Here is a 25172-nt window from a genome sequence, read left to right as displayed (position 1 = left end):
GCAAGAGACTTGGATAAAGCGACCATCTCTCAGAGCAGTTTCTTTAAGGTATTGTTGCTATGCATTTGTATTTACTGTAATTTTTTTTATGATAAAAGGATTACTCATATGGATCCCCTGAAACTGGAGGGAGAGGAAAAATATTGGAATACTATGGAAAGGTGATTATTTTGGTACCTATGTAGTACAGTTCAGTGGAAATACTTTAATTCTATGTTTTTTGGGGTGACAGCACAAGAAAACGTGAAACTGGTCATCACAGTCATGGAGCTGAAAATACACAGGGAGGTGGAATCACTATCACTGCATGTCTGAATTCTCCTAAATTGATTTTTATTAATATTTACCAATTGTAATCGAATTCTACCAAAAACCTCAATATCCTTAGTACACACAGAAACACTACTCTAAAAGAAATGTTTCCGCTCACTCCCCCGAACAAGCAGCTCAGCCTCGTTTCTTCTTAATCTTGCAATTATAACTTTCAGCCTCCCTCCTATTTCATTCTCTAAAATTTAAGCATCCTCCCCTCCAATTCCAGTGACTGCAGCTGCCTCTACCTCTCTACCTCCATCTTCTGTTCAGGTTCAAGTTGTCTAACTGCTGCAACTTGAAGACAAAGGCAGAAAGGATATATATAACATACAAACACATACACAAACACTAGAAAACAATGCTGAAATAAACTTCTGAATACCCAATGGAACTCAGGGAAGGAGGGATGAAGACAAATCTCCAAGCTAAAAAGCACATAAAAACTATTCACAGAATATGCTGGGAAATTGCAAAGGAAATTGTATACACAGCTGAATTTCCTGATTAGACAGTTTCAAAATAACCTGCTTAGACAGACAAGTATCACCACCTCTGTCAATCCCAGTGTTAGTCAGAATTCAACTGTAAGCCATGATATACTGAAACCTTTTTTGAAAACCAGTCTGAATATAGTTACTCTAGCAGTTATTTTAATAAAGTATTTTTCTGTCTGCCCAGGAGAAAGCAATCAGTGAAGTGGATTTATGACACTAAGTTCATTAAGAGGACAGCTAGGATCACAGAATTAATTGATGCCCCCTTGTACCTTTTTAATGAGAATGATTTTCTGTTACCCTGGATGACAAACCAAGCTATGGAAGTGACAGATAAAGACCAATCTACTCTCTGCCAAAACCTCTATTCAGTAGCTTAGCCATTTATCTGTAAACTGAATTTTTATCATATCTTAGCCTTGAAACTCATTAGACATTAGATGTTCAGTCCAAACGTGTAATTCAATTTTAGCTGCCAATTTGCAACAGCAAATCCACCAATGGTAACTGCTGGAGTTATCTACCTGATGACAGACAACTTCCACAGAGTTAAGGCTTAGTAACTTAGCAGGAGTAAGGCCCTGTGTAAAGCTGAGTTAAGCACTGGCAGTACAGAAATTCACACTGGAGGCAGCAGCATTACCTTATATAAAATCTGTACTTTGTAGACTGGAGATGTTTGATTTTCAGATAGTTCCTGGAAGAATCAAACTCAGAGGGAGCATCTTCTATTTATGCTGGCCAGACACCTGATCTTTCTGCCTTCTCCAATTACACAATGTCCTCCAAAAGCCAAAAAGATCTGTTTAATCTAACTGGTCTTTCACGTACAGTTGTCCTTTGTCTAAGAAGAACACAAGAATCAAACTCAGGTCCCACTAAAGTCTTTGAGAGTTCCGTCATCAGCTTCAACATAACCAAGACTTCACTACAGCTCTTTTGGATGAATCTCATTTTTGGTTACACAAGGAAAGAAATAATCAAATAGCCTTGAATAAACAGATGTTATCTAAAAGAAAAGAGTTTTTATATCCTAGATGTAATATTTGACCTCCACTTCTTTCATGGAGTCCTGCCTCTTGTAAAAGCAGCTCAGCTACCCCATCCCAAATTCAGACAGTCTTGTATTTTAGCCACAAAAAATGCTCACATTGTTGAAGATGCACTGACTGAAATTACGTATTTCTAGCCTCCTGGTTAAAAACATAAATATAAAGCAAACAGTTAAAACATCTGAGATGAAAAAAAAAAGGCAATAATCTCTCCAATGTTCAAAACACAGTATCATAACTAGACTTTAACTTTTGGCGCTTGAGAATAATGAGCCTGATTTTCTCAACCCTAATACTGGACAATTTACCTGAAATAAAACTAGTATTATTTACCCATGGGTACCTGAGCCTGACAACACTGGTTACACTAACAGACGTCGGAACTCTGCCTCCTATGACTATTTTCAATCCACTCATTTTATATTAGGCTGACGTGGTTTGAATGACGCACGGCTTATTTGTGTGGGGTTTTTTTCACCCCCTCTTTTTTCCTTTTATAAGAATGAGTTTTGACAAATATATAAACAAAATCTATCCCACAACTGTGTACTGGGTTTTGATTCGCTATTTTTTTCCAGCCCCCCACGCACAAAGGTGCTAATACATCATTATTTCATGTATTGCAATACATCAAAACTGGCTCTTCCACTTTTTTTATTCATTTTTAACCTCATGCTCATCAAAAAACAAAATATTTCTCTTTTGTCTTTACAAAGGTGCAGCATACTCTTCACATCATTACATTTCCTATAGCTCCCACTGCAACTCTTAAAACATACAGGCTACGTCCAGAAACATAACAGAAGACTCACCTCCCAGTATTCGGACAAAATTAGTTTAAATTTGCAAAGGTTTTTTCTGTGGAAAATAAATCCTATAAAACTAGGGGGGAGGGGGCGGGGAAGGAGCAGAATACAAGAACGGTTACTCTAAAAACCTGTAAAACATATTAGTGAAAACTCCAAATCTACCGAATTCCATAGCAGGGACAAGATTTGTGAGCGCAGCCTAAAAAACATTTCTGTAAATGAAGCAGCTATTCAAGTTAGAATTTGAAACACAGAACACAGAAACAAACACTCCAGTTTTCTACTGACCTATTTAGCTTTGGAGTCTTAGGTAATTCCTAGGGAAGCTGGATAAGTGTCAGTTAATTACAAAAAGCTGGCTCTCTGTACCTTCCAAGTTAATTATTCTGAGATAAATGCCATTATTTTCCCCTTGTCCACTGCAGAAGGAAAGTGTCAAGTTTGAGAAGGGCATTTTTTAGTAAGCAAATGTCTTCTGTTTGTAAGAAACTGATTATGAATCACGTTTGACCAGATTCAGTCTCATGTTTTGCTATTCTTTTAAACTTTATGCAGCTTTGGCAAGTGCATCTCAGCTGTACTTTTCAATCACATTTATATTCCAGCCTGGTCCCTCTTTGGAGTACAGATTGCCCTAAGACACAACCTATGCTAGAATGGCTGGGTAGACTTATAAATCACATTGCAACTCTGTTCCTACTTCAGTCCAAATCCATTGGAATACATGTACACAATTTTCACCTTCAATTAAATCTGAAGGTGGGCTTGGAATGATAATCTCCTGGCAAACAAGCCTGAGGTGCCTGTGTCCCATCACATAACCCAGCCACTTTACTGACTGGGTACATCCATCACCAGCTAGTAGGTATTCTTCAAGGGTACCGTAACCCTCCTCACAACTGTCTTCACTACTACATAACTAGCAGGGACTGAACAGTATTGATCACTGAATCACAGAAAAAAAACTGTGCTTATATTTGAGGTGAAGCAAACAGAAAGAAGTGATGTTCTGGTAATAAATTGTAGGCAGAAAACACTCCGTTCTGCCTGTAGACATAAATACAACATGGAAGAAAGAAAATACAATCCAAGACTAAGCAGCTTCCCCTGAGCATCTAGTGTATCAGGTAGTATCTTGAAATTGGTTGAGTTCTTGGTAGTGTGATCACATTGAAGGCGTGTACCTGCCAGGGAAGAGACAGCAGGAAGAACCCAGTCTGCACAAATGAATTGTTAGCTCCAAAACCCCAAAAGATCAGGGGGTCCTTGGGTATCGCAGAGCAGGTTCCACCTTTAAAACAGGCTCTTTTCCCCTATGATGCTGGGAGGCCTTTGGCACAACATGTCCATAAAAATTTGTCTTTCTTGAATTTCAGTGATCAGAAGTGCTCACAATATTCCTAATTACGTATTCTCTCCTATACATTGTACAATTTTATTTCTTCAAGAGAACCAGAAATCTTTCATTTTATGCATTCCTACAATATATTTGCTCTCCTCAGAGTAGCATTACTTTCGTTACTTAGAATAACTCTGGAAATCAATAAGAGTACACAGGTTTTCTCTCTCATCTATTTCAAGCTGAGCTGCCAGGACCCAGAATAAATTCATGTTAGCTCTCCACTCCATGACCTTCTACTTTGTACTTTTAAATTTCATTTCATTTCTATTACTTGAGTTCTCAAGGTCTTCCAATTCTGCCTGCTTGGTATTCCAACCCTTCTCAGTACTGGTCATGTTTTCTAACTCTGCTATCAAGTTTCACTGCCAAACTTCAAATTTTGAGCTAAACAAATGGAAGAAAGATAAGCACAACAGGGGAAAAAGCAGTGCAGAAGTGTCAGGAGTCCAAAAGTTCATCAGTGGCAACGCTGGAACAATACAGCTCCCCCAGTTCCTAGTCCTGTATTTGTTTTATCACTTAACACTGCACTTCTGATCAGGTGTGAGGGGAAACTCAGGCTCAGAAAGATGATGCACATGACTAACGGATAAAATTGTCTCTCCAGGAGACTGTATCAGGGGATGGCAGTCTATGACCAACCTGGGAAAGCTAATATCTAATCTAATCTACTGATATATAACTATTCATGCTGATGATAGTTTTATGTAACTATTTATCCACACTAAGTCCAAGAAATCTATGCACACAGATGATGACATTTCATGCCTTGCTTCTCAGGCATGCACAGCCTCAAAGCATCTCCAGGCATATAACGCACGGGGATTTTAACACGATAGCCTGAACTGAAACTCTGTAAGCAATAAAATTTAGAGAAACAGCTTAGTTAATGCTCAGAACGTGGTCTGGCAGCCTGCCATGCATAAACATGCACTGAAACCAGAGTTCATGCCAAGATTCTCAGCTTTCAACTTCATAGAAATTCCTTGTATGGTTTATACTAGATCCTCCAAGTTCATTTAACTTTTTTCTTCCTTTTTGCAGTTTAATCCATAGCTAGTTGAACTCATTACCTTTTAATATATAAGCATTAAAAATGTAATAGACATAACTCCAAGTAACAGAATTAGTCTGTTCATATAATCTTGATTAAAGACAGGCCTAACACTAAGAGGACATTTACTCTACGCCTCCCGTGCCAAGCCTCTATGAACACAATGAGATGCTGCAGTGTGACCTACTACAATAACATGTATGGCCAGTCACATAATAAATGCTTTCTAAGACTCATAAGAATTCACTTCACACTCAAGTGTCAAATTTGTGCTCAGGCTCCTCTTAAGCCAAAGAATCTCTCTCGACAGATCTGATCGAAAGATCGAGGCCTTAGCACTTGTTTTCATAATATCAGAACGTCTAACTGGACTCTCATATCCCTGATATCTGCTTTTCCAAGTCTAGAATCTGTACAAAGGAAATAGTTACAGTTCCTTCCTACAGACTCCAGCTTGCTTACTTTTTTCTTTTTCTAGTAATAATTATATTGACTTGGTTTTTATATTTCAGATACTTGACAAACCAGACATAGTCAAGTCCTTAAGTGTGTATCAAGCCACATTCAATATATGTATTAGGTGAATAATAAATTCCTTATCACCACACATCCTGACCTCTATCCTTTCTTTTTTACAGCTTTTACTCACAGCTGTGAGGAAGAGAAATACTATTATGCCTAGCTATAAGACAGGACTTAAGGCAGAGCTAAGATTTTGTCATCTGTCACATAGAAAGCCCATGGCAGAAAAGGAAAAAGAGTTGGAAGACAGACAGGCATATCAAGTTCAGATTACACTGAACGCTTACTAATACATCAGATGTTACACCATTATTGATACTGAACAGCTGGACAACATACAAGATTTTCAACAGCACGTGCTTCACAACGGACTGGCCACATTGGTCTCGCTATTCATTTACAGGCTTTGCTAGTTTTTAAAACTGAGGCACTTGAATATTCTACAAATTGTGTTCAAATCACGTGAAAAGATTGTATTGTAAACTATTGTTTTAACCAGATCCCTCGAAGCCTTTTGAAAATGTTGACAGGTCATCATTTCACACCATTGAATTTAGTGAGACTTAAAAATTTAGCTTGATTATGTGGACGTAATGCAGACATCAAATGAGATGTACTTCTGTGCTCTCTTCTCACAGAAGAGTAATGTCTGCTGGGCCATTAAGTGCAACTACCATGCTGTCTTTGCTCAAAAGAAATATGGGTAATACTAAAAAAACCAATCAATAGCTGTCTTCTCAAATCAGGCCATATTGGACCATAGCTCAATAAGGCTGACCAACCAATTGATTTTGAAAAGAATAGCTGAAAAAGTTGAGAAGCCCAGTTTAAAATTCTATATTCAATTATATATCATCTGTAAAAAAAAACCACCCAGTATTGCAACATTATGACAGATTTGAATGCAAATATGTGTGTGCAGATGTCTGTGCTGCATGCACATACACAGTTTAAAGTGGCCCCACCCAAAATAATCAAATCTCAGCTCCACACATGCAGTGTTTCTCTTTCTGTACATAAGGACACAGTTACGTAAATATTTGTGCAATTTTATTTATATAACATGACATAAAATTCAGAAAGCTACTAAAGCTAATCATGATAATTACCACAACCTTGCTTCTGCTGATTTGCAAGGTACCAACGAGGCCTTCTGCTCTGTAGTAGCTGTAGTGACAGAATCAAGAAGGTTTTAACCGAAATATCACTTCTACACTCCAGCCTCCCGTGCAAAGCCCACATCAAGAACCTCATCTAGTATATATAGTTACAGTTTGAGAACAAAGGGAAGGTGGGAAGATTGTTGAGTTGTAGGGAAACCATTATGAATGAAACCCTAATCTACCCCATACATGGCAGCTAACACTTATGCTGACTCTCGCCAGGCAGTATTTTAACAAATGTTTGCACAATCTTATCTCCAACAACACACCCATGAAGCGAGGACCAGATTTCTTCTTAATGACATCTCTGCATGCAAGAAACACGCTGTCTCTACTACACCTACTACGTTGGCAGCACCTCTACCCATGTGTGTCTTCATCTGTGGACACAAACCTCTCACAGAAGATTACGATGGAGTAAATCACTTTGGTTGAAGAAAAGTTATAAAGAGCTTAATTATACACGCAAGCTTTTTACATTTTCTTTTTGGAAAAAGCTTAGTAGGAGATGATTAGTAGTCTCTTTTTTTTTTTTTTCCACATGAAAGGTTTCATGGATAATCACACATACTTGTAACATGCTAGTTCTGAAGTACTTAAACAGAACCATTAAGACAGCTGGGTAGAAAGAGATCTAAACTTTGCATTAACTTTATACTATTTACTTTTGCTTGGCAGAGGGTTGGTTAAGAGGGTTTTTTCCCCATAAAATGATTCTTCCTACAAAAAGGAGGAGGCTTTACAGGTTTTATTAGCATTTTCAGAAGGACTAAAAAAGCATTTTCAGTTGTGAAACCTTAAAACATGAAAGAGGTAATCTTTGTGAACATATTCCACAGGAAGAGGAATCATTTCTCTGACAATTGCACTTGTGAGATTAGGGAAAGGGGATGAGAAGAGAAGTTGCAAGGACTCTAGTCTTAAAAAAAACCAAACAAACAAAAAAAAAACCACCACCCACAACAGAAAAACTACATAAAATGAAATAAAAACTTAATACAAGGTCTGAATTTGGAAGGAGACTGTTGAAAGATGTCTCCTGCTATAAATCTATCTCCAGTTAAAAGTGTTTTCAGATTAATTTGTCAGTCTGTCATTCACTTCACCATTTTCAAATGCTGCTCAATTCTCCCATCAAGTTGGATGTAGAAATTAACAAGTGAAATCCTAAACCTGTGTTCCCCAGGAGACTAAACCAGATATTAAAAAAGATTCCCTCGGAGCCTTATAAAAAAATCTATGAATTCATATTAATAAAATGCTAGTCGCTGTACAAGCATAGGCTTTTCCAGACGCCAATTACAGGAGAACTTCAGCAGTCCTAGTAGGTGGATGTCATCACAGTGACTGCAAACAGATACGCATTCTGACATATCTGTTGATACCATTGTTGAGGCCATACTTTGTTACATTAAGATTCAGAGCAGCGTGATTTCTGAGACATAGAGATGACCACAACCACGGAAAAACACAGAAAGACTAAGCTGGGCAGAGACAGGTCACATTTAACTGTAATACTTTGACTTCCTCTTTGCCAAGTAAGATACAGTAATAAGAGAGCGTGTAGCATCAAAGTTTAACTTCTCAGAATACTATAAACCACCAGAGCTTCCCAACCAAACAAATTCTTACAGAACAGCACTAGCAGAACTGCTGGCCAGCTCTGCTCTTCCCTCTCTCAGAGTCACACTGCAACCACAGCACACAAATCCCATGCAATAAAGAACACTTAACCTCAATGTGCTCATGATCAACATTAACGTTTCCCTTATCCAGCCCTGGCAGCCTGAAGCAGGGTTTTCTGTGTGTGTTCCAGGACAGCTTTCTCAGCGTGTAGACAACACAAGTAAAAGAAACTCTGCAAATATTCCATTTACCATAAATGTCACATTTCCCTTTCTCCAGTCATTGACTTAATACAATACCTAACTGTATCGAAATTAGCAGAATTCAAGAATTAATTTTAAGTTTAAGCAAGTGATTTGTTTTGTATGGATCCACGTCATAGCACATCTTGAAGTTACCCCTATTTTCCAGACTGAAAAAAAACTGAGTCAAAGCATTGCTTCCTCCAACCCTCCAGCAGCGTCAAAACCCTCCATGAGCAGAACTGACAACAAAATGTTTTCCACCAAATCTGCAGGCAACAAAAGCTTCCCTGTTTACCACCTTGTGGCTTGAATTGGTAAATATTCCCTTCTCACGCATACACACACACTCCGTTTCATCATTTTACAGTTAACCAGCCTCTTAAGCAGCTGGCACAGAAACTTTGCTCGAAGTTCCTCCCCAAAGGAAAATTGCAGACCATAAGCTCTCAGTGAGGTTGACACTGAGTCCCGATCGATGGGGCGAATGCCAGGGGCACCTGTCCCACGTCCAAACAGCTCGGAACATCCTTCCTACGAGCAGCAATCGGTTGCCCAAGCTGCATCTCTGTCCTACCCACAGCTTGTAAAAAAGCCACCAGCCACCCATGGCAAGGATGCCACGGCCAAACGGCACGAACGAGAGGCATGCGGGAAACGAAGAAGTACTTACATCCCGGAATTTGTTCCAGTACTTGTCTTTATCATACTGCGAAACGGTGCTCAGCCATTTGTCGTTGTCCAGGAAATTGCCATGATTGCTGTTACTCGTGATGATTTCAGGATGCCGGCTCTCCACTTGCAGGAAGCACCAGGCAGCGATTACCAGCACCCCCGACATCTGCAAGGACAGAGGAGAGGAGCGGAGAGGAGCGGAGAGGAGCGGAGAGGAGCGGAGAGGAGCGCGAGGCGGCGGCGGCCGTCTCGGGCGGGGAAGTTTGAGGGGACCCAAGTTGGGGCTTGTCCCCCCCCTTCTCGCCCCTCGCGAACTTCTGGCTGCGGAGCTGCCAGGGCCGCCGAGACCCGCCCTCCCCGCGCAGCCCGGACGGGCAGCGATAACAATCGAAATGATCGATTATAATCTGCGCGGGTCACCTGGGGCCGGGCAGACCGGCCAGGTGAAGGCACCGCGTTACGAAACGCCAGGGCAGCCTCCCGCGGGAGCGGCCAGCGGCAGCTCGGCGAAGTTTGGCTGCCAAGGCGGAGAGCAGAGCCCCTACCTCCGGGCACTGCCGCCGGCCGCGGCTGCGAGCACCGTGCGCGCCGCCGCCGCCTCCTCCTCCTTCTCCGCCTGCTCCTCCTCCTCCTCCTCTCCTTCGCGCGGCTGCCGCGGCTCGGGCGGCGGGTCGGGGAACCGGCGAGCCCCGAGCACGCACCGCCAGCGGCTCCCGGCGCGCGCGTCCGGGTGCGCGTGCGTGTGCGCGAGCGCGCCAGCCGCCGCGCGCCGGCGCCATCTACCCGCCGAGCGGCGGCGGCGGCGGCGGCGGCGGCGGCGCGAGGGCGGAGCGCGGCTCGCGCGGCGGCAGCGCCCGCGTGCGGTAACGGCCGTTAACGGCCGGCGCAGCGGGCGGGCGGGCGGCGGTGGGGCTGTGGGGGAGGCTGAAGGGGGCTGGAGGGGGCTTCGTGCGAGAGGTCGGCAACGGCACCGTCGGTGCTGCTGCAGCGCGGAGAGTTACACAGCTGTAAAAGTGGCCTTAAAACAAACAAAAAAAACCCCAAACCGCCAGCTTTTATAAGCTCTGACTAGGATGTCATGGAATCATCTGGTTGGAAGACACCCTCAAGATCATCGAGTCCAACCATTCGCCCTGCACTGTCAGGGTCTCTAAACCATGTTGCTCAACACCAAATCCACACGTTTCTTAAACACCTCCAGGGATAGGGACTCCACCACCTCCCTCGATTTTGCTAAAATCGAGGTAAACAACATCCAAAGTTCTTCCCTCGTCCACTAAACGGGTCATTTTGTCATAGAAGGAGATCAGGTTGGTCAAACAAGACCTGTGACCATCTTGAGTCAATGGTTTTAACGTTTCCAGAAGTCGTGACTTTTCAAAGGCATGGGAGTCATCCCAGGTTTCTTAATTTCTGTTGACAAAGAGCTCCCCTGCCTTAGTCAACACACACCACACCATGAAGGTGCTTCTGCTCCCGCAGCAGACAATGAAGTAGGGGACAGCCCAAGCCATGAGAAGGGTGTACGGGAAAGCCATCCTCCATTTTTAAGAATGGGAAGAAGGCAGATGAGGGGAGCTACATACTGGTCTAGGAACCAGGGCAAAAGGAGGAGACCTTCTCCAGCAAGAAAGGAGAAAGATCTCCATTGTCAACTGAGGAGATGGGAGAGAGAGCTGGGCAATTTCCCGCATTGGGATGTGGGTGGTTGTTGCTGCATCTGTCCCCAAAGACCGTGAGGAAGGCACTCCTCCTCCTCTTCTGAGCATTTCAAGGAATACAAAAGACAGAATTTTCACATCCACAATTCATTTTTAAAATATGGAGTGGAGGCTTTCATTGATGGTCTTGTTCTCTGCACTTGGATGGAAGAAAGAACTCATCCCCTGTTAATATGATGCCCAAAAATGAGGATATACACTTTTGCTGACTGTCCATTTTAAATACAGCTGTGAATGCTGTTCTGTATGACATTTTTTAAACAGAGTTCATTAAACTGTCTTGTAAATAGTACTTTTTCTCTCCAAGAAAGCTGTCAACAGGGTTAATGCCACTTTTTCCAGACAGACACATTAGGAGTTTCTTTAGTAATGCAGGAAAGGGTCAAGTTTATTAATTTTTTACTGGTATGACTGAGCACTGAAATCAGTACACATTTCTATTCCTAGATCTGGTTTTAAAAACAGATCCTAAACACCATGTAACCACAATAAAGCCTCTGGGACTGAAAAAAAAAAACAGTGAGAGTTTGTTAATTTTAACAGCAGAGAACAAGCACATACACACATAAGTACCCCATATTGTGTTCTCCCCTTGGTGTGCATAGAATCTAATGAAAGCTACATGCCTGCAGGAGGGCAAAACGTAACCCAATAAAAGTGACAAATAGAAGAAATCCAAACCAAAGCCCTGCAGATCTGGATGAAAATCCACATCCAAATGCCTTGCTCCGCTTTCCCTCCTACACTGGACTGTACCATTCTTCTGATGGTGGTCCAGGGTATGTATTCCTCTTCTTGAGCACAGACATTCCTATAAAACTGTTAGTTTCTGTGACAGATTAGGTTTATGTAACTTCCACCCAGCAGGGTGAACACAAGCTTTCTCCTTTCTTACTTAGATTAACAGAGCCCTGTGCAGTTTATTCTGTATGGGCCTTTCCTGTAAGGCTTTTAACAACAGAGAATTTGTCTTCTCTGCACAGACATTAAAGATCTTGCACCGTCTTAAATCTCATGGTTCAGAGATTTTCCCAGTGATCTTAAAGAAATCTATTGCCATTCAGCTGGATACAGTTCCATTTGACCCAGACATTCCTGGATTTCAGCACCGTCACACACAAGCCGCATCACCTGATAAACATTTGAGAATTTTTATGCACAAGGAACTACATCAGTGCTCCCAGTTTTGCATAGATGCACTAGTTCTTTCTTGATCTCACTGGAGGTCAGACCAATTTAATCCTCCCTTGACCATTTCTTCAAGTCATGAATTGCCAGGCTGGTAAAGAGCAGCAGAACACTGTTTTCACCAAAACTTGTAGGAGTTCTACCCATTAGATATTTATAGCAGGAGTTAGTTCATCCCTGTAAAACACACTTGTTAGCACAGTGCACCAGGCTCAGTCCTTCAGTGATTTCAGTACGGTTGACTTCACTTTGTATGAAGCAGACTGATAAGCTTGCCACTCAAAGACCTGAATGATAAATTGCAGAAACACTGTATATAAAGCGAGTAATTACATTCTTACTTGTAGCATTTCTGTCATAAATGTCTCTTCATTTATTTAATTACTTCGTAATCCCATGTTCAAAACATGACTAATCTTTCTTGATCCAGTAAAACACAGGCTTCCTGTTTAATCCTGATAGCAATCTCTATCACTCAGCAGCTGCAGTATTTCACCTCCGCAGTGTTTATCATCCATGACTAGAATTGAAACACCCGTGTCGGCTGGTTTTTATCTCTGGGCAGTGCTATAATTGCCTCTAATTCTCATCCAAGAATATAATATTTGAGATCCCTCTATAGTGGATGACTCAACTATTCGGTATTTTGGATGTAAAAAGCTCCTTTGTTCCAAGTTAGAAGAACTACTGAAGAGTTAAAAACCATATATTGTTTTTGTGCTTGCAGCTGTAAAAAGTGCCACAGTATTGATTTTGAATATTATTTGATAATTCACTTCAACTGTATAAATCATTTGATCAGAAGTTGTAGCTACAACCATGCCCTGCCAGCTTTTCCATGCTGTAGTCTGTCCAGGTTCATTCTGGAAGCAGAACCTTCTGGTGCAGAAAGCATTTCACACACACGAGAATCAAGGGCCAGATCTCATCTCCAGCTAAATTCCCCATGCAGTGGAATATTGTAGTTGTCTTAATAGGGCGCTTTGGGACTTTCAGTTAATAGAGAAAGCCTTCAGCACCAGTCTTGCAGGCAACATAACTGAAGCGTGTTAACATCCCCCTAGACCAAAACAAGGATACCTGGAGAACCAAGTCAACCACTCCTGTTTTCCCAAAAGCTACATTGAACTTGTCCCACATCATAGCCAGTAGCCAGCAGCTGTGTACCCAGTAGGATGAAGTCAGTAGCAATACCACGTAAGCATTGTCATGTAAAGGATTTTGCTTCCCCCAGTCAAACTTGGCAGCAAGACTCACTTTTTCACCTTCTTGATTGCTTGCAGAGTTCTTGAGGCAGTGGCTGCAGCCTTTGTAGTAGAGCCTTGAAAATCTTCTGTGGACTTTTATTGATGGTTTTTCCCCTCCTCTTGTGAGGCACAATTCCACTGACTTCAGTTTTTTAAACATTCACTCAGGAAAGAAAATCTTTACAGTAACAAATGCTTAAAGTGCATTTCTGTGCTCTACTGTTTACCAGAGTCCTTCACTACTGGATTAGGAAAATTCAAGTCTTGTAATTTAACTGAATTTAAAAATATATCACTGAAAAGGTACATGCAGTGGCACAGACCTTTATTTTACATCCCTTCGCATCTTCCATATACTGTTGTATCCTTTAAATAGACAGTTTTATTTCCTCCTGTGATTCTCAGAGCTGCAGATTCAGCTTTGTTAGCTCTACTGGGCAATTGTGCAGAAAAAACCTAGTTTAACCTGTGCAATAAGTGATTGTTGGCTTACACAAAGTTCCTGAGACATTTGTCCATTTTACAACAGACTATAATTCCTCTTCTCTGAAAAAATACAAATACAGGTTCTGATTTGACCTCTGATTTGGCCGCTGCTCCTGGCCTCTTCTCTACATAAGACATCCATATTTTATTGCAACAGTGCCTGGAATTTTGCAAGAATTTGCTAAGTGCTTGGAACCAGAAATGCTACAAGTATGTCACATGGCCGGAAAATTACGGATTTCTGGCAGGCAAAGTGGCACCAGCTACTTTGGAGATGTTGCGGTTGGTGCAATCCCTTGTGTTCTCATCCTTCTGAAGTGCTGAACCCCAATGTCAGTGATTTCAGTGTAAGAGAAAACATCAATTGACCTGGAAAGATCCTTCAACATATTCTGCAATCTATTCGCTAGTGTGTATTAGTTGTAATATCCCAGATTAAAGTGAACTTAAATACTGGTGAGTCCTGGGGAAAGTAAAAGCTAAACACAGTTTATGGTAGAGATGTGTAAGAAACAAAACAACTCTAGCAAAAGAACGGTAAAAACAATGAGTAAATAAAGTGACTTACCACCTACAGAAGTTGGAGGTGGATTTCAGGACCGAGTCTTTCTCACCTTGCAAAGCTATCTTGCCCACAGGTGTCTAGAAGAAAAAAGAGAAAAATACATTTAAAATTGAAAAGATTTCTGTTCACATAAAACGTATAATCAAACACTGAAAGATGAGATTGAAGTAGGTATTCACAGTGTTTAACTTTTGCCTTCTGAGGCTAATCCTCAATTTACTCTGTCATCAGTAAAAAGAAACAGGTTCTTCTGAATGATGCCTCAGAGCAGAAGTCTATCCTAGCCACTGCGGATTGTTTTCTGAAAGATGTTATAGACTCCAGAAAAAGCCCACAAAACCAGAGGCATGCTAGGTAAAAGCTAGTCCTTATGATTACTGTCCTCAGGACCTGCAGACTAACACTGAAAAAAAATAGCTTTACCCATGTGAATCAGTCTATTTGGGTCATATCAGACCATTCATCAGTTTAAAGACAAAATGTTTAATGGGAAGATAATCCCTGCATATTTGACAAATGGTTTCACTTTCTTATCTTTCCAGTGGGTATGGTGATCATGACAAAAGTAATTTTATGGTATTTCACAAAGTATCTTGTAAAACGGCAACCTTATTTTATAGTGGCTTTTGTCACTACTGCAACTTTTACTAGGAATTGCATCGCAAAAATCAGTTAACATAAATATTGCAGTGAAAAGCTCTCACCATTTAATGCCAGAGTTAACTCTGCCAAGGCAGCCTTCGTTGTCAGATGGAAAAGGTCATTAGAATTAAATTTGTCCTTAGACTTTGTACTTAGCTGGGATGAAACACTGGTACGAAGTTTCTTGGCTCTGTTCAGCCTGGAAATATCATCCCAAGATTTGCCACTGTCAAGCAGTCTTAGAGAGTTGCCTTAAGCCCTCTCAGTAATATATGAACAAAAACAGATTTGGAGATTAACATGTCGAATATGAAATGGGCTTGTTCAATATTTACCACAGTAAGACCTTGTTTTGAACATCCACAAGACCCCACAGCACCAAACAATAATAAATAACACCATTTACATTAATAGTCAGATTTCAGAAATTAAATTTGCATGGAAGACGGAGCATCATTAATGGATGAACTACAAAAATTAGATTTGCATTCCTATAAATGTTAAAGAAGTCTCAAGTGTGCTTGTTCTTTCCTCATGTATCCTTTCCTTCTTTTTAAACTTTCCCAGTTTTTTCTATTTTTGCTTTTTTTTTTCTTTTCTCTCTAACACAATCTTACGCACTCTTCGCATTTTCAGCTCTTTATGGTTCTTTAGGATCATTTCTTCCATTCTTCACTGTCTCCTTTCATTTACTTCACTCCTCCCATCCCCCTTTTCTTTTGCTCGTATAAACATATACTGACATCTTTACAAAAGCAGCAGCTTTCCTGGAGGTTATGGAGCCAGCCTGGAAGCAGTGCTGCCTGATGGACAAAGAGTCCCCAAGCACCTTGCAACTTCAGAGGCCAAGCTTGGCATCAGTCCAGCTACGTACGGTTACCATCAGACCTGAGTTTGCTGAGGAGCGTGAAAACAGCAAGAACTGAGGATTTATTGTACCAAACAATCTTCTGGCTCTCACTAAACCCTCTTTTCATTAAAGAAGATAAAACAAAAGTATTGATGTCTATAGATGAGGACAATAAAGATGAGCCACAGAGGAGCCATAATGGTTTGCATACTCATAAACCCTTCTCAGTCTTTGCAGCTTCAATGTTTTCCTGTGGGGAATAATGTTAGGAATGTGCTAGAATACAATACTCTCAGATAATGTAGAGAAACAATTTTTTTTCTCCCTGCCGCTACATTTTAGGCATGAAGCTTGACCTCTCTAGGGAAGCTGATGATTCTCTTTGCCAATAGCTTGAACTCTTATGGAAAACCAAATGCTATTTTACATAGTCACCAAATCCCTTGAAGTCAATGGGTTTGAAATGAAGAGTTTGGGTAGGGAGGGAAGAGAGGCATTAGGTGTGGCAACAGATGAAAGAGAGCTAAAAGGTGCAAGATAGGGTGAGCATCGGTGTCTGCTAGCACCCAGGGTGGCTGTAAGAAATTTGAGGAATGTGGACCATATGCCCCAGGTGCAGCACGAGGGATCTGAACACCTGATTCTCAGAGTCAGCTTCAGGCCTTGGGATACTGAAGGTGACTGACAAAAATTTGGCCATTGGTTCAGATCTGCTACAAGCTTATATTGCTGTATCCACCCAAGCACAGTCATTCCTCGTGCGTGGTAGGGGCAGACCCTGATCCAGCTAAACAGTCCTGCTGCCTGAAACAATCAGTTCAGTTATGTGAACTTTAAGCAGGTGGGACAGTATTCTGTGAAGGACTGTGCACTGCTCAGAAAATAGACAAAAATTGAAAAAGTATTCCAGACATCTTCCTCTGCTTTAAGCAGTTACTGAATTGCCTATGACAGTAGGATTATAAAAACAATAAAAAAAATAACCCCTAAACCCTGATAATAATTTTAGGGGCAGGAATTATAAAGGAGGAAAATGCCTTACCCACAGTGACAGTCTCTAGAAATGTGGAGGATGCAAAACTTCACCTGTATCAAAAGCATGGAGACTGGCAGAAGGGAAGGCAGACAGACAGCAGCATTATCCCTCACAGTAAGCGATTCTGAAGTGCTTGATGTGTTTTCAGTTAACTCTGGCCAAATTTGAAACTGTATTAAAGGCATCTAAGTAGTGCTTCACTCTGCATAGAAATGAAAGACAAATGCTAACTTTGTAAACGCAGAGTACAAAAAGAATAGAAGAATTTGTCCACGCTCTAACGCAGCTCAAGGTCTTGCATTTCCAAGGTGCGTGGAAGGGCATGAATCCACCAAGGGACGAGGACAACAACTAAAAAGTGAGAACAAGGCTCTGGCAGAGAAACTGCGGAAGACTCAGAATTCACCCCGGACAAAGCAATCAGAATCTGCCAAGCAAAATTCATGCGACAGTGAAATTTATGGAAGGTGGGCAGTGCTTTGATCCACAGGGAGTAGAAATAATCTATTAATATTTTAAGGAAGTATGCCTGGGGCCAGGAGCATATACAGAACTAAATGTCAGAGTCCACACAAAAAGTAGTACATAGGGTTCCACACAGTGCCATATATTTAAGCCAAAATTTTGCCAATGCCTGGAGAGAAATGCCATAATGGCAAAGGCTTCCATAATTTCACATGCCCTAGGAGAGCATGTGCTGCATCAAAAACTATGACAGTGTCATTAGCAGCTCAAAATAATTCTTCACAGGAGCAGTGCAGAACACTGCAGCAGAAGATGAATGGACTATCTGTCTGAGAGGAACTGAGATTTATTCATTTATGTTGGATTTTGGTGCACAGGCCAATGGAATGTCCAAAATAGTATTCTTGGGAGGGGAAAAAGAAAAAAAAAAAAAAGAGACAAGAAAAATGAAAGAAAAACAAACAGAATAAGCTAAGTGACTGTGGCTCAGGGCATTTCAGTGGGAAGCTCACACATTCTCTTAAGAGGGTTAATCAAATCTACAGGGACATGAACTTGAGAAAAGCTACGGATTGCATTTGCTTCAAGGGGAGATAAGCCTATTGTTTGCTTCCTGCTCTTGATGATGCCAAGTCACTGGAAAAGCAAAGAATCCAAAATAAGTAAGGACGATAGGCGAGCATCTTCCAGGGGACAGAGGAGGTATTGCGGAACACAGAAAAACCTGACAGTTCAACCCCTAGGAAAGTTCCTTCACTTTAAGGCAGAGACCAAAAAAAAAGGACAAGATGAAAAGGAACAAGATGCAGAGCTCGTTTCTTTATCCCAAGGGAAGTATTCCCCCGAGATGCGAAGAAGTAGAACCTTTCCCTTATTAATAGACTCAAAGGAACTAACCGCATAAACTAGAAGTGTTTTTCACCAAGGGACAGGAGCACTTGAAACAATACACCTTTCTCCTTTGTGAATCACCAGGCTCTGAAAGGGTTCTGTAGAGAGGGAAACAAAACATAAGCAGACAAGATGACTGCCAAGACTTTGCAGATTGATGAGACAACTTCTTGAAGTCTTCCTGGCCCTACGCTTTTGATTCCTTATGCTTACACATTCAACATCCCTTCCAGGAAAAATATGTCTTTTTCTACCCTTCTTGAGGATTTTTTGGTAGAAAAAGTAACTTTTTTTTTGATGACACAAAAGATATTAAGATTTTAATCAAGAGCAAAAACACAGTATCAGTATAAAATCCCCAGGCAGCTTTGGAAGTAACAAGAGCTACTGAACTAACAGACCCTACAAATAAAATTAAATACATTCCATGCAGTGTAAATAATAAATGAGACAATGACACAATAAACATATTCCTCCAATACACAAAAAGAAGGTGTGAGGATTTCTTTAACTAACTAACTGAAAAAGGATATTTGTGTTTAATATAAGTTCTGAAACCTGGAAGTTAAGGTGGAGATGGAATTTGACTTTCCAGGTATCATAGTTTGATTGGGACAGTTCTGGTTTCAGGTAAGAGAGCTATATTACATATGCAAGAGAGCTATATTACATATGCAAGAGAGCTATATTACATATGCAAGTACAAGTTAGCCTGATTGAAAATCAGGTGGTCTGTCCCACATAATACAAGCTCCCCACACCAACGTCTGTGGGGCTGACAAAACAGAAACAGTGCTGCTCTGTCTGGACCCAGTTTCGATCTTGCAAATCTATCCTGACTTGCCAATCATGTCAAACTGTAACCAATTTTGGAGTCGGGCACTGTGGTAGAGTAAACAAAGTTAGTCATAGGTATTTTTTAAAAAGATGAGTCAGTTCTCTTACTCTGGAGACCATTATGTCTGCAAAAACCTAGTAGCAATATGCTCAGATAGAAAAGGAGTTTTTCACCTCAGTCAAAGGTTTAACGTTTTTCTTAAGTACTTTGGGATCCTAAAGACAGCTCAAACTGAGTGTAGACAACTTATTGTCATTACCAGGGGATCTGGCAAATAACCTGTTGAGAAGATTATTTTTCCTCATCTACAAGTACAGGATTCCTGGTTGCATGCACGCACTCTGGAGCATTTGACAGAAGTGCAACCGAGCAAAGTGCAGAGCTTGATTATATACACATTTTTCTAAATCCAATTCACAAAACCAGCCTGTCTGACCTCAGATGAAGTATAAACTCCAAGTTCCAGAGCTACAGCTGAGATCCCCCTGAAGAAAGAAATTAATACTTTTAGCACAAGTCAGGTCTGCATGTTCCTGGCCCGTATACGTTTTTTAATGAGATTATTAAATCGGTAAAGGGGCAAAAACAGAGATCCCCCAAGGCTTCGTTGAAAAATGTGTGAAGATGTACACAAAGGTGTCTTCAGTCATTGAAAAGTCTAAGAAAAGGTCTGAAGTCTGGCCTTAAATGAAGCATAAGCTATTAAATATTGTCACCTAGGCCAGCAGTAGAGACCACACTGAGTCAAGGAGCACATTAAGAGACAATCTCTATCACACTGATGCCACATAAAGAGAATTGCCTGTCCTCTGCTGTCCTCTCCAATAGAAGGATTTACCAACGATGACTAGAAACAACTATATAATAGTTACCTTATTCTCTCTCTCCCCCTCAGCAGCTTTCTTGAAAGATGCCACAATTAAACAGACAATCCTATGTCTCTATTTTTCTAGACATGTAAATACTGATGAGCCCAATAGGCTGCTTAGTATGGGTCATTTTAAGCCATTGATTTGAAATAAGGCTTCAGACTCCTGACCAATATTTCTCATCATTCATAGTCAAAAAAAGTTGCTGGGAGAAAGTGTCAAAAGAAAAAAGAATCCGCTCAGACAGACTGGAGTTGTTTCCAGACTTCACACTGAAATTAAAAAGTAGTTTTAGCAAAACATAGGTCATTGCTTGCTGACATTTTGTTCGACAGAAAACTGAAAACCAGTTGCCTGGATGTTCAAAAACTAAAGCTGCACTCACCAGAGACACAGAGCTAAAAAGTCACAAGAAGGTGTAAAACCAGCAGATTTATCCCACACTCTCACTCGAGACTTCTCTGTCTCTAAATCCCAGAAAGAAGGATATAAGGGCACCAAAACCTGGCTCCTTCTGGCTTACTGTGATAGTTCTGCTTTCCTTATTAGGAATGAATGCAAACTGTTGTGTTCCCTGCAAAATACAAAGAGTGTGTAATTAAGACCAGATGTTTACATCCTGGTTTATGCCTAATAAATATACAGTGACAGGGAAGCACATGAAGTACAATTCAGCAAGAGCAAAATGTTATTTAAGGCCATATGGGAAAGCATGGAGTAATGAATTTTTCTCAACTGGATAGAAAAAAAATACAACTCCCTCCTTCTTTAAAAAAATACAAGCCTTTCTTTCCAATGGTAGGATATTTGTAACAGAGACACACTGCCATCACAGCATTAGACCATGTGTTGTCACAGAAAAAACATAACTTTCAACCTTTATAAATAAAGAGAAGGAATAAAATGGGATAAAATACAAAGAACAAGCAAAATTTCTAGTGAGATAAAGATGTTGAGACTCAGCTACCATTCAAAACTCAAGTTCAGTCTTATCATGAGCCTAAACGTCTCCCCACTGAACATTTAATGTTCATGCTCATAGTTTTAATTCTAATATGCATTTTTATTAAATAAAGATTACATATTTTATTTTTCTCGCAGAAGCTGTATAAGAATTTCAGAGAAATTGGTGGCAACGTGATGAAAAAAGGTTTTGGAAACTTATGCTGAGTTAAACGGCAAGATTGTTTTGGCAGTTTTGCATTCATTGACCTGAATGTGTCTGGTTTCACTTATACCTCTTCATAGAAGAATTCATTCAGTCGTTTGTATAATTATTCAAAAACACCAGGAATTTTATTTTGGCACAGGCTGTCTAGAAAGGCAGCTAGACCAAGGCCAAAGGTTGGAAAGGTTAGCCTGTCTGGAAAGATTATTCTTAATCAATCCCAGACAGGGAAAAATATAAAGTATTTGTCAAAGTGGGGATGAATCCAGTAGCAGTGCCAGGTGGGAAGGATGCATCTTTGAGGAGCAGCACCTCAGGGTACACTTTAGCCTGTGACTGGGTATTTTTCCTGTTCCGTTTGTGGTGGGACATATAAACAGGTTATATCTGTAGTAGAGTTATAAGACAGGTGGAGATGAATGGCTGAAGAAAGATCAGTAAATGTGTTAGTCAAGCATTTGGGACACTGGCTGGTGAGAAATATGGTAAGTATGCAAGTATGAATGTTGGGAATGTCTTATTGAACACTTTAATCAATTAATTGGTAAAAGGAGTATACAGCCCAGTACTGAAATTTGTACAGGTTACTAAACAGGGAGGGATTAGGATAATAACGTACAGAGAAGTCACAACATAAAGTTTCCACTGATGAAGATAAATAGGAAAAATCCACAAGACAAGAACGTGGAGTATTTTGATTATTTTTTATAAAAAAAGGCCCTTGGGAAAATAACACATAGCTTATATTCTCTACCCATTTAAACAACTCATCCTCTTCCTAAATGCAATGTACAAATTCTCGGAAGAGCCTTTGATTAAAGTTCCTTACATCAGCTGTAGGTGTTACAACATGGATCCTAGATTCTTTGATAGAGAAAAGCAGAGCAGAAGTAAAAATAATTCATAGGAAATGTCAACAAATTAACACCTTGTTTGGACCCTGTCAGGAATTTCGAATTAAAACTTTGGGAATTTCAGATTCAGTTTATAAAACTGTCCTATAGAATGAAGTGTGAAATAATTAAAGTGAATCAATTCATATGATCTAGGGCTCAATTTTTAGAGTTTTAAGATATCTGATAACTCCATGGAAGTGAAAAAAGGCTTGATGGTGGTAGCATCCATAATTATCCCAGCACCTAGGCCTTCAGGAATTACAGACAATTCACTTCCTGCGTTCTCCCTTCCACTGGTGTAGCAGGGGCTGGGGAAGGACAGAGATAGGAAGGGCTCTAGTTTAATAAATATAGGATGAATATAAATAAGTATTGTCTAGCAGTAAGATCTAATAGACTGTGCAGTGAACTCCCAAAGGAGGCATTGCTGGAGAGACTCTTAAGAACAGGATGATTAAGGCATTGGTGAATATACTCAGGGGAGCTATCCTGCAGTGGCAGAGAAACGGGCTGGAAGACAAAACAGGTAATTTCCAGCAACTTCAAGGCATGGAATTCCATCCCCAGCAGCCATTCAGAAAACTCCAGAGAGGCAAGGTTGTTTCCTATGTACATAAAATTCGTGTACAGGAACCAGAAACTCCTGTATTCAGCATATAAATGCACAGAGTTGTGTGATCTTAATGCAGAATATAAATAAACAGTGACAGAGATGCTTAAGATATACACACAGTAGCTGACAAGGTATTGCCCTCAATGTATCTGAATGCAAAATGGGATATGGCTGCTCTGTACTACATTCCTTTCAGTTTTCAAGTTTTTCCACATTCTGCAAGGGTTGAGCAATTTTTGTAATTTATTTACTCTTAGCATTAAATAGTACCAAAGGTGAATTTACATCTGATCCTTAATCCACATGGACTTTCTCAATTAAAATCTGTGTTTAAAATAAAAAGCTTTAATATTGTGACATTCAAAAGGCAACCAAAGGTTTCTACTGATTATATGTAGAAAGAGGAAATAATGTATTATTCAAGCTCCAGAGCTTGCTTAATGCAAGATCAATTTTGTTAAGTGTTGCTTAGCAATGGATTATGAGTGCAGATCCTGAATATTAATGCAGGATGGATATGGCAACAATTCCTGTGAAAGTACACTTTAAAATGGAAAGGATTTTCCTGGTGAACCACAGACAAATAAATGTCTGCAGAGTTCCATAAATGGAGAGAGCTCACATCTTCTCACCTCTTGCACCATTTATTGGTACCAAGCCACATAGCAGGAACTTTTAGATCATCTTTGTTGTTTTCCAGGTATGTTCCCAAAATGCTGAGAGTCTGCTCCCAAACCCCAAGGCAGGCAGCGGAACTGTACAATAGCACAGTACTAAGTCAAAGCAACAGGATCAAGTTTTTGTAATCATTCACCAGTTTTCTGGAGGATGTGATATTTTCTTGTGATAATTTGTGTCTGCAATCCAATATATCAAGTTGTTTATATTAATTGTATATGTAAGACTTTTATCTTCTCGTAGACAGTGGTGACGTGGTTCTCCCTTAACAATCAGAGGAAAGATCTTACTGCTTGGTGTTTGGGTTGTTTTGTTGTTGTTATAAGAGAAAGTACCCTCCACCTTACACAGGAAAATCCTGCATCTTGTTTTATCCTGTATTTTACTTTCGTATGGTCTGTAGAAGAGAGGACAAGTGGGACAGGCTGTGCTCTGAGAATGAGGGACTGCTGGAGAGAAACAGAGGTGCAGGAGCCACGGAGCCATGGAAGGTTTGAACCTGAAATGGAAGTTCCAAGGTGGGTTTGCTTTGATTGAGATTCCTGGCACAAACTGGGTCTGCCTGACGCATCTGAAAACAGTCTGCTCTGACAACACTTTAACAAAGCACTAACAATGCTACTTTGTTCTAAATATAGACCCCTCTATATTTAAGGTTGCAGTGCAGTTTGTAATGCAGATTGCAACTTCTAACTACAACTTTGGTGAACTCTAAAGATGGCAGAATATAATTTTGACCTTATATATGAGATACATTCTCTGTTGTTTTTGTAGTACTTGATTACTCGAAATTCTTGATTTTTCAGTATGAAATAGAAACAACATAAAGGTTTTAATATTATACCATCATTAAAAGCTCCTGCGTGTTTGTTCTACGCCCTGATTTTATTACCTGATGTTTTTCTGTCACTTCACAGACTTGATCATATAGGATGAAGCACTCCGTTGTTCTGGAAGCTATCAAATTTGTTGTACTTTTCCTAGCATCTGTCTACATGACTCTTTTGGGACTTTTCTAAGTCTATCTTTGCTAAAGATGTAAATTTAAAAGAAAGTACTTGTTTGACTCTCATTGATTATTGCCCAATTTGTGTGAACAGGTTCTGCCTAATAAAACAGCAGCTTTTCAAGTATATTTCTTCCTAATCCTCTACTTTCCATGCAACTTGGGGAATCTCACTCACATGTTTTCTCCCACTCAAACTCAGCTTTATTTACTGACAACTCATTTTCTTTTATTGTGGCTTTAAACAAAGTACAGATTTGATTTTGTGTATCTCTTTGGGTGAAATACATGTGCATGTAGATGGGTGATTGTTGATCCTCAGACCACTTTCAACTAATAATCAGACTGTAAACATTTCAGGACAAGGGCAGCCTCATAGCCTACATCTGTTAGAGAAATGGGATCCAGTAGCTGACTGCTATCTTAGGCCATAACATAACAAAAAAAAAAAAAAATTACTAGTGTTTATATTATATATATTGCCCCTGCTCACTGCAGGAGGGTTGGACTAGATGACCTTTAAATGTCCCTTCCAATCCAAACTACTCTCTGATTCTATATTATAACATAAACTAGGGATTTCAGAGTTCATACATAAAATATGAGACAGTCCTTACCAGATCCCTAATAGCAAAAGTTATTTCAGCGAAGCGCTTAAA

At 40.3% G+C, this 25172-nt stretch overlaps 1 protein-coding gene across 1 annotated transcript in view; it reads right to left on the bottom strand.

The window, feature by feature from the left end:
* Positions 1-9520, bottom strand: part of SPOCK1 (SPARC (osteonectin), cwcv and kazal like domains proteoglycan 1) — a 314902-nt gene extending 305382 nt beyond the window's left edge. Inside the window, exon 1 of the mRNA XM_086621457.1 lies at positions 9353-9520. Coding sequence (XP_086477583.1) covers positions 9353-9520 — 168 coding nt within the window. The remainder of the gene's footprint in view (positions 1-9352) is intronic.
* Between the last annotated feature and the right edge of the window lie 15652 nt (positions 9521-25172).

This window comes from Tauraco erythrolophus, chromosome 16 (genome assembly GCF_009769465.1).
Source record: "Tauraco erythrolophus isolate bTauEry1 chromosome 16, bTauEry1.pri, whole genome shotgun sequence".
NCBI classification, from domain to species: domain Eukaryota; kingdom Metazoa; phylum Chordata; class Aves; order Musophagiformes; family Musophagidae; genus Tauraco; species Tauraco erythrolophus.
This window is presented reverse-complemented; position numbering and strand designations above follow the sequence as displayed.